This window comes from Stigmatopora argus, chromosome 4, assembly GCF_051989625.1.
Source record: "Stigmatopora argus isolate UIUO_Sarg chromosome 4, RoL_Sarg_1.0, whole genome shotgun sequence".
NCBI classification, from domain to species: Eukaryota; Metazoa; Chordata; class Actinopteri; order Syngnathiformes; family Syngnathidae; genus Stigmatopora; species Stigmatopora argus.
The window spans coordinates 19,251,824-19,264,477 of record NC_135390.1 but is presented as its reverse complement, the minus strand read 5'-3'; the positions used below and the strand labels follow the sequence as shown (position 1 = coordinate 19,264,477).

Sequence of the window (12,654 nt, the reverse complement as noted above, 5' to 3'; positions counted from 1 at the left end):
TTGCGAGCGTGAGCACACACGTGACTGATCGAAATGAACCATGATGTGAAGAGCAGAGGCTCCGTCACAATGTTTAGGCGTGATTTGTTTGTCGTTCCTGTCATAGCAGGAGTTTCCTATCCATTTCAAAGTCGTTATTGCATACCTGTCAACCTCTGCCGATAACTGCCCTTATAAATGATTATGATTCCCCTTACAACCCCCCCCCAAAAAACTTACAAACACCGTACGAGTCGTACAGTGTTTGTAAGGTTTTTTGGGGGTTTGTAAGGGGAATCATAATCATTTATAAGGGCAGTTATCGGCAGAGGTTGACAGGTATGTTATTGTGACCTGAAGTCTAGACTTTTGAGACCCTTAGCCTAGGGAGAATTTGATTTGGAGGGCCACCAACCATGCAGCGTAAAACTTTGACTTGCCGAGTAGTGTCAAAAGTTGTACACAAGGTGATAGCCATAGTCCAAATCTTTCCAAGTGGGAGATCTGGGAGTGATTGAACAATGTTCAGTCGATGACAGCCATTGCAGTTCGAATGGATTTGATTTCTACAAGTAATATATTAAAATTCATAGCAGAATGAAGAGAGCCGCGTGATTTTACGTGTATCACCGTTGAAACCAATGAAAGTCCATTTGAAATGTTACAGGAATTACTTTCATTTTCTAGTATATGTCAGTCCAATCATTGCAGGATTTGAAAATTCAATTAAAAATGACATTCTCTGATCTAAACCCCATAGAAACCTCAAGAAATGGAGGAATCGCCTTTCAGCTGCAATTGATGCCAGTGAGCATTTCTTTATCACATCGGGGGCCCACGTTTGCTCAATTACTACATCGACAAGGTAAGAAGAATTATAGTAGTTAAATGAGTTTGGATATTTGTGTAATGGCTTCTGTTTTTAGTTTTTAAAACCTCGCTTATTTGTTCAAATAAGTAATATCAGGCTTGGGTAATTCCATTCAAAATGTCTTCCCACGAAACCTCAGTTCTTAACATTTAGTTCAATTTACCAAAATGATCATTTTAGTTCAATTTACCAAAATGATCTCATACTACTAAAATGTCTAAAAAAAAACCAAGTAGATACACAGGTTATGCAACTTCTGCCAAGTAGAGTATCATTTGATTGTTCTGCTTGTCACATGACATCACTAGCATGAATAGTTAAGTCATCTTTCAACCAATTTGAGGAAATCAGATCATTTCACAAAGCTCACCCAACAATCTCACGGTGCTGCACATTGCTTGGTAATCACTGGTTTAAACTTTGGATTCGTAAGACTCCAGTAAACATAAGACTCCATTTTGAACACTGCACAAATGAGTGGAATCCACAAGGACTTCTATCATCTCTGGTGTTGACATTAGTTAGATATAGGTCAACTGGTTTTGCTTCCTGAGAGTTATTGTAGCATATTATGGACGTTTTTTCTCTCTCTGTGGAACATTTTAAGTGTAAAATAGCAAGGAAAACTCACAGCCATAAAGTATTATCCTCCCTGTCACAGTGTAAATCCATGTGACTTGACTTGGATGGCAAAAGCACGCTGGACCTTGGGAACAGGAGTCCTGTGTCATTTACTGACACCTAGTGGAGGGAGGGAAAATAGCAGTGAGTGGATTAAGGCCAAATTATATTTTGAACACCATCTGCATCCATTGCAAGTAACTATTTACTGGAAAACATATTTAACCACATCATTGTTCCCCACAAATATTAAAATAGGCCATTTTATTTATAATACCTTCTAACAGGAAATGTCTTGAAATTTCCTTTATCATGTTTTGGGAGGCTTTAAATAACAAAGGAAAACCGGTTATAACACTCAAGTTTATTCATTTCAAATATAATCAACTACTGGCTTTTCAGTAAATAAAGTGATAGAAATCTACTAAAACTATACTTTTTTTCTTTAGAAGAAAAACAAATTAGGTGTGAAACAGGCATGGACATGTCATACGGAAAGAAATGAACATCTTTCTTTAGAAGAAAAAAAATGCGAGACAGTAAAATTATGATTGCAACTCGGCACACAAAAAGGTTTGAGGTTCAGTCTAAGATTTGTGTGAGGACATTTACGTACATAAATACATGGAATAGGTCATTTGCTTGGAGAATAGGTCCTTGTATTGAACACAATGTGAAGCACTGTAGAAAAGAATAAACTGCTAGAAAGAGCATAGAAATAACATGGGACAAACGTGGTTAACTTGAATAACTTGCGTTCTATCCCTTGGTACAAAAAGCTAAGAAACATTTTTTTTTAAATAGGTGAAGGGAACATAAAGGCAAGGCTTTTTTGTACGTTTCTTCATTTTGGCAGGAGACCCCTTTTCATTTAATTATCACCGACATTTGATCTATACGTGATTATAATCCCGCGAGCGTATACGAGGGCCCCCGAAATCAAATGTACACTACTCGAATAAGCCATCACATATCACCTCAGCAAAAAACTTGACCAGAGAACAAACATGCACTGACAATCAATCTATGAACAAATGTCTTCATCCCAAAGTCCCTACTCCTAATAAAAGCACTTTACATATTTAGAAAAAGGGAGAGAGAGAGAAAAAAAAATCCTCAAAAGATGCTACATTAACTGGACAAAATACACAGCAGAGACATTTTATCATACAGCAAAAGGTGTGTAGCGCGGATGCTAGTTAGAATATGAGGAAGAGAGGAAACATGTGCAGGTAACATAATCTAAACTTGCCTAGTGACTGCACATTGTCTGCCAAGCATAGTGTCAATGCACTTAAGGGGTTAGTGATTCCTATGAAAACAGTCACATATTTTTGAAAAAACATTCCAAAAGAATCTGGAAGCATTTCATAAGATGCTTTACAGTAGTTGTTAATGCACTCAGTCCTAAAGTCAGCAGTTCTAAAAATCAGCTATTCCGTTTTTTGTGTTTTTTTTTTGTTTCTTCTCCCCGCCCCCCCCCCCATGTCCCTTTAACTGCTCAGTATCTATAGGATCCCATTAGGTGGTACGTCATGTCGCCCTGACCGTCTCGGGTTTGTCTCTCTGCAGGTCTCTTTGACGGCGACGGCGGCGTGGGTTTCTCGACGACGTCGTGGCCTTGCCGCGTTCCGTTGGCCACGCGGCGGCAGGTACCCTTGTGCCTTTGGAGAAGTGTGCTATTCCAGAAGCGAGCGGAGCAGCGCTGGCAGGAAAAAGTCCCTCTGGCACGATGAGAAGCCCGATGGACAAAAGCTGCCATGGAACTCTGGGATTGCTTCCCACACACGCAGCAGCGAAGTCGCTCCCGAGTGGCCGTGGCTCTTTGTGGGTGTCTAATTGCCATGTGGACCAGCAGTCCCGCTTTGCGACAAAACACCGAATGGGGGCACAAAGGACAGCCGAAAGGCTTCACGGGAACCTTTAAGGACGACGGGATCTGAACCTTCGCTCCCCCGGGGTTGACAAGTTTATACCCACCGGCGCCAGATCCTTCGCCCCGCCTAATCGTCAAGCGAAGAGCGCCGTGTTTTTTGCCCGGCTGCCCTCTGACCGTACGATTTATCTTTCTCTTCTTGCGCCTCCCTTCGAACCGGACTAAGTGTGGTCGGGATTGGTATTTATTTCCCCGCCAATCTCTCCTATCCGACTTTTTTTTTTTCTTCTTCTGTCGTCTGATCTCATCGTGCGGCAACTGGGTGCTGCAGTCGAGTTGCGCTTGGAGCTGGGCGCCCGGCTGATGATGAGGAGGATGATGGTGGTGGTGGGGGTGATGATGATGATGATGTAGATGGTGATGTTCGGTGGAGGGCAGTTCCGTGAGAGGCTGGAACGGGGCCGTGGTGTGTAGAGTACGGCTGCGGGATCCGGCGGGGTATATGTGTTCTCCCTTCACCCCGGCCGGGGAGTGCGGGTGGTGGGGCGGCATGATGGTCGAATTGGGCGGCAGGGGCTGCGAGTACGATAGGGGGCCGGAGGCCGAGGACTGGTCGTAAAAGAGGGGAGAGTAACCGGCCGGGGGTTGCGCTTGTGCCTGTTGATGGCCGTGGGGGACCACGTTAAGACTCGGGGCGCCATGACCGTCGCCGGGCGGGGCCATCTGCAGCAGAGCGTTGGTGGCGGCCTCGCTCTCGGACGTCGACTGGTTGACGTCACTCCCCGCCCTGTTGTCTCCGGCCCCGCCGCCGCCGCTGCCGCCTTCCTGAGGGTTAGCCGTTTCGCCGCGGGTGATCCCGTGCTGGGACTGCCTGTGTCGGGTGAGGCTGTTGGAGTACGCAAAGGCTTTCCCGCACACCTCGCAGCAGAAATGCTTTTCGCCGCCACCTTCGTGAACCGTCTGGTGGTGAGCCGTCAGGTGGAAGTGGTGGCGGAACGACTTCCAGCATATAGCGCAGGTGTAAAGACGAGGCGGGGGCTGGGAATGCGGCTGGGTGTCTTGAGGCTTGACATCTTGAGGGTAGGAGTAGTAGGAGGAGGTGCTCGGTACTTGGTTCTGGCTCCCGTCTTGGCTCACGCCGCATTGAGGGTTTGGATTAAAGCTATTTAGGTTCTCGGGAGCCGGCGTGGTCGGTACCTCTTCCATCTCCCCCTTCTGATGGAGCTTGCCGTGTCTCCTGAGACTCTGCGAGTAGCCAAACTCTTTACCGCAGATGCTGCATTTGTAATTCTTTGCCCCAGAGTGAACGGTTTGATGCTTGCTAAGGTGGAACGCCTCCCTAAAATACTTGCCGCAAACGGTGCAGTGATGAGGCTTTTCTCCAGTGTGTATGCGGTCGTGCCGGCGTAGGGTCTCGCGACGTGCGAAACCCTTGCCGCAGACGCTGCAGAGGTGAGTGCGCGGGAGCCCGCTGGTTCCCATTCTGGGAGTGTACTGCCTACGTTTAGGGGGCTGCCCTTCGGCCGCCGGGTCTTTCTTGGCTCTGGGTTTGCGGGGACGTTTGGGCTTAGCCGCGGGGTTTGGCGGATTCCCGCTCAGCGCCTCCTGGTTGCCGCCACCGCGGAAGCTCTTGTCCATGCCGGATGTCGACGGCGAGCCCAGCGGGCCGAGACCGAGACCGCCGAGCAGACCTCCTATGATGTCGCCCCGGTCGTCTCTATTCCCGGTCGCCGCCGTGATGGCGGAGATGGCGTTATTGACGGAGCTAGTGACATCGTCCTCCGAGTCGTCCAGTAGAGAGGAGAGGGGCAGGTGGGGCTGTTGCTGCGGATGGTGGTGCTGGTTGTGGCCCTGAGAGTGCGGGTGCAGTGTCGGGGCCAGGGGCGCCTTTCTCAGAGCTGGGCCGGCCATCCCGCTTCCACAGGGGGAGGCTCCAGAGTAGCACGGAGATGGATTACCTTGAGATCGGTGGTCTTCATGGTAGCCTGTGTAACGATTCCGAGAGTAGTCAGTGGGGTATTTAGAATCTGTTCTGCCCCTGTCATTTGAATTCCCTCGAAAGAGATCACATCCTAAACCTGATTTGTGATCTCCTTCCCCAACAATGATTACTATACCCTCCTTTTCCTCACTTTTCCCATAAATGACCCCCCTATTGCTCGGATAAGTTCCCCCTCCTCCATTGCCTCCTCCGTTCCCTCCCCCTATCCTGTCCTCACCGTCGCTTCCTGACTTGCTGCCTCGTTGTTTGGGTCCCCTACCTGGCTTGCCGCAGGTGCCCGAGGCGGCGTGGTTGAGTAGAGAGGTGCTCTCGCGGAAGGCACGACCGCAGGCGGGACATCGGAATGGCTTTTCCTCATGTATCTTCTCGTGGCGCGTCAGCGACTCCCTACGATTAAAAGCCCGAGAGCAGGTGGAGCAGCCATATGGGCGGGCCGAAGAGTGTAGGACCCCGTGCTGCAGGAGGTGCCCCTTTTTCTTAAAGCCTTTACCGCAATCGGGGCAATGAAATATTTTGTCTGGACTAGGGCAACAATTGGGCAAAGGTCGGGGAGTTTCTTGGGTCGAATGGGGGACGCTCGGGTCTGACTGACATTTAATGTGAACGGGATTTGGGCCAGTAGTGGTCGATTTGCTCGTGCCAGCTGCCGTTGGCTCGTGCATACGCATGTGCCTGCGAAGGCTGGAAAGGTGAGGGAAGCTTTTACCGCACTCTCCACAGCTATAAATTGACTCGCCTTCGGACCCCGTGTTGTTAGCTTGTATTGAGTTTAGGTTAGCAGATTTAGAGAGGTGAGACTCGTTAGTAACCAGCACCGAGGCGGCAGAAGACGAGGGAACGGAGGAGGAGGAAGAAGAGACTACGGATGAGGATGAAGATGAAGAAACAAGCATGGATGACGGGTCCCCCCCGCCCATATTTGGTAAGCCAACCCCACTTCCGATTAAAGCCGGGGGTTGATTGTGACTAAGTGCTCCATTGTTAGTACTGCCGCTAGAATTAGTGTGACCGTTATTAGTGCTTTCAGACTTTCTCTGGGGCAAGTAACCAGCCATGGCCTTCTTCCTCCTACTGCTACTACTGCCGCTACTACTACTATTAGTACTACTACTAGCACCACCGCCTGCGCCACCTGTGCTTTCCGCTTTACCGTCCTCCTTAGACAAAGACAAGTGAAGTGGCAACGGAAGCGGCAAACCCGTCTCCTGCTGCATAAGCGAAGCGATCTGATTGGACGAGAGGACAGGGATGCCTTGAAAGTCAAAGCCGCCTAGCGACGGGGCCTGCGAACCCGGGTGGAGCGGGTGGTGAGGATGGGAATGCGAGTGAGGGTGAGATAGGGCGTGAGGCGGAAGCTGTTGCTGCTGGCTAGGCTGCTGCGACTGAGAAGCGGAGTGGCCGTGCGAGTGAGAAGGATGGAGCGCGGGAGGCGGAGCCAGGCTAGCGCTAGGCTCCCCGGCCGACTGACTTAAACCAATCCCCAAGTGGTTATGGCTACCCTGTTGGACGAGAAACTGCTCTAAACTAGCGTTAGCGGGCACGCCGGAAAGGAAATACTGATTAGCGGCTAGCATGCAACTAAACTGTTGGTGGAGGCTCCGTGCATCAGACTGGGCCCCGACCAACTGGTGTCCCAACGAGCTGACTGCACTGCTGCTAGGAGGGTTGTTCGAGGTGGCCACGGAGGTCGAAGGGGAAGGGGAGGACGAGGAGGGGCCAGATGATGCCTGGGGGACCGAGAGGCCGGGATGCAGAGGAGGTGGGGGTGGAGGTGCGGATGTTACTAATCCTCCTAATCCCCCAGCACTCGCGCTACTGCTACTTCCTCCGGCAAAGTGCTCAAAGCGACCTACACCTGGGTGTAACTGCTCCTGCGCTAGCGCTGCCTCAGACGGGTGGAAAGAGCGCAGGAACTGTGGGTAGCCGGAAGAATGGCTCGAGCTGCTGCCGCTGCCGCTGCTCATCTTGCTTGACTTTGAACGAGAGCTCTGAGACGAGGAAGGCTGCTGTTGTAAGGGTGGGGGAGGAGGGGCACTCATCTTGGCAAAAATGGAGGCAGAATCAGAAAAGGCGTTACCTCTTGACCCCTGCAGGGGGCCCAAGCCCAGTCCAGACAGAAGAGCTCCAGACGACTCAGCTTGCTGCTGCTGCTGCTGCTGCTGCTGGTGCTGCTGGAGTTGGTGCTGATGGAGTTGCACTTGCTGCTGATGTTGCAGTTGCCGGTCTAAACCCAGGCCTTTGAACTGGTGGGCCTGATGCCCACTTAGCATTTCTATAATGTCCAAATTGTACTTTCCAAATTGGAACATTTCCCACTCACATGCACATGTGGGTGCAAGGCCGAATCTCCAGTGCTTAGGAGCAGCAACGGGAGTCCCGAGAAAGGGAGAGTGGTGCAAAAAAAAATTAAAAAATAAACCCCGTCTTTGGGTTTGAATGTCACTTTAAAAGGTTCTTATCTGGACTGTACAAAAATCTGATGTGGCTACGTACTCTCGATCGCTAATAATTTACTTCCAAAAGCGGTGGGGAGGCGTAAAGCTTAAAAAGCGTTTAAAAAAAAAGTGTCTTCAGCTTAAATTTTTAAAAAATGCTTATAATAACTTATTGCAAAGCAGTTCAACAGGCTTCTTCTTGTTTCCTTTGACAGTGACAGATTCCTCATCTGTGCTCAGCCAAGAAGACCCTGACGCTGAAAAAAACACAAAGTTAAAGAAAAATACATGTCATAGAAAGAAGGCATTTCTTCCCCAGGGATTGACATTTTGATCATATCAATTTGAGAAAGATGTTTATACTCCATGTCAAGGTACCAAGTGTAATGGAGGGCCACATTTCGGTATTTCCTCAGGGGTGTTTGTTTGATGAATTGTAGACTCAATATTTCAAAGTAAAAAACAGATTCTACTTTACTTTTTCCAATTCAAACTTCACCACCCACCCACAACTTAAAAATAAACATCATATGAGGCACATATTTAATCTTTTTAATTCTTTAACCACCTCATCAGATTAGTAATCATACTAAAAATTTGAGATTTTAAAACTTACCCTGGAGGTGGTTCTGCTGGATTGAGGCACACTGATGATGAATGAATGAACTGTTTTACTTTCATTAGTGAGAGATTATTAAAAAAAAATACCATGAATATACAATTTCCGTATGACGAGTCTACAATCTATTGAGATGAAATGAAAGTGATTTAAAATGAGGCCTAATAATAAAACAATTTTAAATTGACAGCTTCAGCTATTTTTATTCTGCACCAACATTAAAGCATGAAATTCATTTAATTGTTCATCAAAACGAATAAATACCATGGCACAATAAAATGCTGCAAGATAAGTGAAAGTGTCTTAAAATTTTACACATTTCTGTTAAAATGACTGTTTTTGTCATGTATTTTTTTTTAATTAAGAGTAACCTTTTTAAAATTCATTTCATCAATTTAGTTTGTAACCTGTACAACACAAATGAGCATTTATCTTTTCTGAAGTGCCAGTTTTTTTAATGACGTCAGTGTTTTGCGCAAATGAGCACACCTACGAATGGTCTCAAAATTTTAAAAATTCAGATTTAAAATCATTAAACGGGTGTGCTGACCCACAGCTACCGACATTTGGTGTTACTATGACTAACCTGACCTGACGTTCATCTGTTTTACATTCCGGCAGAAAAACATATTGCAAACTGCCGATGTTATCCGCATCATCCTTCCCTTTACAGCGCGTGTCAAAGTGGCGGCCCGGGGGCCAAATCTGGCCCGCCGCATCATTTTGTGTGGCCCGGAAAAGTAAATCATGAGTGCTGACTGTAATTTTTTAATCAATTTTTCTGTGTTTTTAGTTCAAAAATCATTTTGTAAAATCTAAAAATATATAAAAGCTAAAATAAACATTTATTTAGATCTATAAAAAACTGAATATTCAGGGATTTTAATCCAGTTCTTTTAATCCATTTATATAAAAAAATCTAAATATTATATCTAAAATGGTCCGGCCCACGTGAAATCAAGTTGACGTTAAAGTGGCCCGCGAACCAACCCGAGTCTGACACCCTTGATTTAGACTACATGTGTCAAAGTGGCAGCCCGGTGGCCAAATCTGGCCCGTCGCACCATATTGTGTGGCCCGGGAAAGTAAATCATGAGTGCCGACTTTCTGTTTTAGGATCAAATTAAAATGAAGAGTATAGATGTATATTAAATTTCCTGATTTTCCCCCTTTTATATCAATAATTGTATTTTTTTAAATAATTTTTTCTGTGTTTTTAGTTCAAAAATCATTTTGTAAAATCTAAAAATATATTTAAAAAAGCTAAAAATAAACATTGTTTTAGATCTATAAAAAAAACTGAATATTCAAGGCTTTTAATCCAGTTCTTTTAAACAATTTATATAAAAAAAACATCTAAATATTATATCTAAAATGGTCCGGCCCACGTGAAATCAAGTTGACATTAAAGCGGCCCGCGAACCAACCAGAGTCTGACACCCTTGACTTTGACCACATATGTCAAAGTGGCGGCCCGGGGGCCAAAACTGGCCCGTCGCACCATTTTGTGTGGCCCGGGAAAGTAAATCATGAGTGCTGACTTTCTGTTTTAGGATCAAATTAAAATGACGGGTATAGATGTATATTAAATTTCCTGGTTTCCCCCCTTTTAAATCAATAATTGTAATTTTTTAATCAATTTTTGTGTTTTTAGTTCAAAAATCATTTTGTAAAATCTAAAAATATGTTTAAAAAAAAGCTAAAATAAACATTGTTTTAGATCTATAAAAAAACTGAATATTCAGGGCTTTTAATCCAGTTATTTTAATCCATTTATAAAAATAATAATCTAAATATTATATCTAAAATGGTCCGGCCCACGTGAAATCAAGTTGACGTTAAAGCGGCCCGCAAACCAACCCGAATCTGTCACCCCTGCTCTACAGTTTAGATAAAAGTATTTTTACTGATGAGCAGTGTTGTGTTTGCACCACCCTTTTTGGAATATATATAGTATTAATAGTATTAATATGGTTACCACTCTCTTAAAAGAAAAATCTAATCTTCATAGATCAAATAATGATTGATTTTTTTAATGATTCATCTTGGTTTCTTTTTAAACTGACGTATGTACAATTTTCATATCCAGTGTACATCTTTGTATCTGGCATCTGTCAAATAGGCCTTACTGCAATACTAAAGTGTAAACAGCAATTTAATGGGGATTACCAAACTTTCATTACTTTTTTTATTTTTATTGCGGCACGGTGATAACGAATCATTACTCCATTGTGAAAATACAATGAGAGCATCATTAATTCATCCAAGGTTTATCATTCATTGACTTAAGTGTTGCACTGTTTTATCAAATATAGGTGTCAGACATTAAAAAATGGTTTTTTTGCAATTATTAAGCTCAACTATTTGTATCGTGGGGAGTGTATGAGGTGGTCCTGTCTGCACTCCAATTGCTCACTTAGTAGGTCGATGATTTAAAAAATATATTTATATTTGTTATAATTAATATTTTGCTCACCTCTTTAGTTCTTACCATTTCCTCCAATCGATCCAGATGAGCTTTTGCGGAACACGATCCCCCAATTGAAGGAGGGGGTTATTTTTTCGCATTTAGGGCCGATTCTCATTTTCGTGAAAAGCATAAATCCTGCAACAAAAAGCGACGAGAATTAGTGTCACCCTCACTGTACCAGTGTAAACACTGGAGGCGTGTTAAAGCGCGCTAAACAACGTAAGAAGTCGGGGAAGGCGCCTGCAATTGGCAATGGAGAAAAGTAGGAGGAACAGCCAACATTTCTAAAGTGCATAATTCACCCAGGCATTCTCATTTCAATTGACCCGTTGTGGTTGGGGGAGAAGCTGCTCCAAACCAACGTTAGCCACCATCTATCTATACGTCGACATAAGCATTAGCGGGCTGCACTTTAGCACGATAACAGTAGCTTTGGGCCACCCGGAGTCAATAATTTCCACATAAAAATGTGCTTACCTGGCCGTCGAGAGCGTAAAAGATGGATGCGGCCCGTCACGCCTTCTCCGAGCAGAGCTAGCTATTAGCTCCAAGCTAGCAGCTAGAAGCTAGCGCCGACTTCCGTTGCTGCGTGTTATTTCCCAGTGTTTAGACGGAGCCATTTTCACCAAGGCTGAGCCAAAAGGCTAAAGCGAGTCCGGCCACCCTCCCGTCTGTCTCCCTCCGCGCAGAAAACAATCACCGACAGATAACGCCGTCGTCCTTCCGCATGCCACTCGAACATGGAAGCGGGCGTGGAAGGAGTTTAGCAACCCGAGCCGGAGAAAAATGTTGGAATGGTGGTGGGCGCTAATTATTTTGGGGTTAAAAAAAAGTGAGTGACGTGTGCTCCCCAAACATCGGTCCTTTCCGGCCCTCCTAATGTTTCCGGGTGGACTCGGGGTCTGCTTAATTTACGAAAGACGGGCTCCCCAATTTTTCTTTTCACTTTCAACTATAATGCCTAATTTGCTCACACATTACTCCCTCACTTCAGTAAAAAATATACATGACGTCCATTTCTCAAATTCCAATTTATTACAATATAAATAATAAAATATTCTATTCAAATTTGGCCGTCAGGGCCTTCAAGGCCTTCTCTGCTGGCCTAAGAAATATCTGAATTATATATTATATTTTGTCCTTCAATACTTATTAAATAATTCCAAATTGTCTGTTAGCTTCCTTTCATTGCTTCCCCCCCCCTGGTTGCACTGCTTCAAGATGTGTGTTTTCATATTGAAGGATTTAACCAATCACATTTCAGCCATTATTTGTTGCCAGGGTCAGAAATCTGCCTCAAAGCCTTCACAATCAGTTCTGCGGGCTCTGCTGCATTAAACAAGCGTCGATAAGACTGTTGCTTTAACCAATCAGATTTTGAGTTAGCAACACCACAATGTATTGTCGCAGGCGTAGGGATACGTCATTGCCTTGTCGCAGGCGTAGGGATACGTCATCGCTTTCACCAACTATGATTAGCTACCAAACTGTATCTGGAGCTAGCTGCACAAGCAAATATATCTCACATAAATTTCTGACGTAATTATTCTCAGTGCCCCTTTTTTGGGTGAATAATTGAATCTCATCTGTTTCAGTAAATGCTATTCATCTTCAGCACAACACATTTTATGAGTATTTGTTTTTCCATTTTACATGAAATAATTATTGTATCATCTCTCAGCTCAGCCTGTTATTATCCGGTCATAATTACCCAGATGTAAATCATACTACAGCTATGTGTCGCTGGGTATTTCAAAAGTAGCCATCACGTCTGATTTGGA

At 45.0% G+C, this 12,654-nt stretch overlaps 1 protein-coding gene across 2 annotated transcripts; it reads right to left on the bottom strand.

Annotated features, from left to right (window-relative positions):
- Positions 1–1,820: 1,820 nt before the first annotated feature.
- On the bottom strand, positions 1,821–11,763 carry LOC144073359 (uncharacterized). 2 transcript variants are annotated; one of them, XM_077599113.1, is made up of 3 exons: positions 11,351–11,763; positions 10,880–11,008; positions 1,821–8,041 (listed from the first exon to the last, which is right to left on the bottom strand). In XM_077599113.1, the coding sequence occupies exon 3, from the start codon at positions 7,656–7,658 to the stop codon at positions 2,973–2,975; it is 4,686 nt and encodes a 1,561-aa protein (XP_077455239.1). In that variant the 5' UTR covers positions 7,659–8,041; positions 10,880–11,008; positions 11,351–11,763; the 3' UTR covers positions 1,821–2,972. The 2 variants fall into 2 exon arrangements, with proteins under 2 accessions (XP_077455239.1, XP_077455240.1); XM_077599114.1 differs by having other exon boundaries at positions 10,895–11,008.
- Positions 11,764–12,654: the final 891 nt, after the last annotated feature.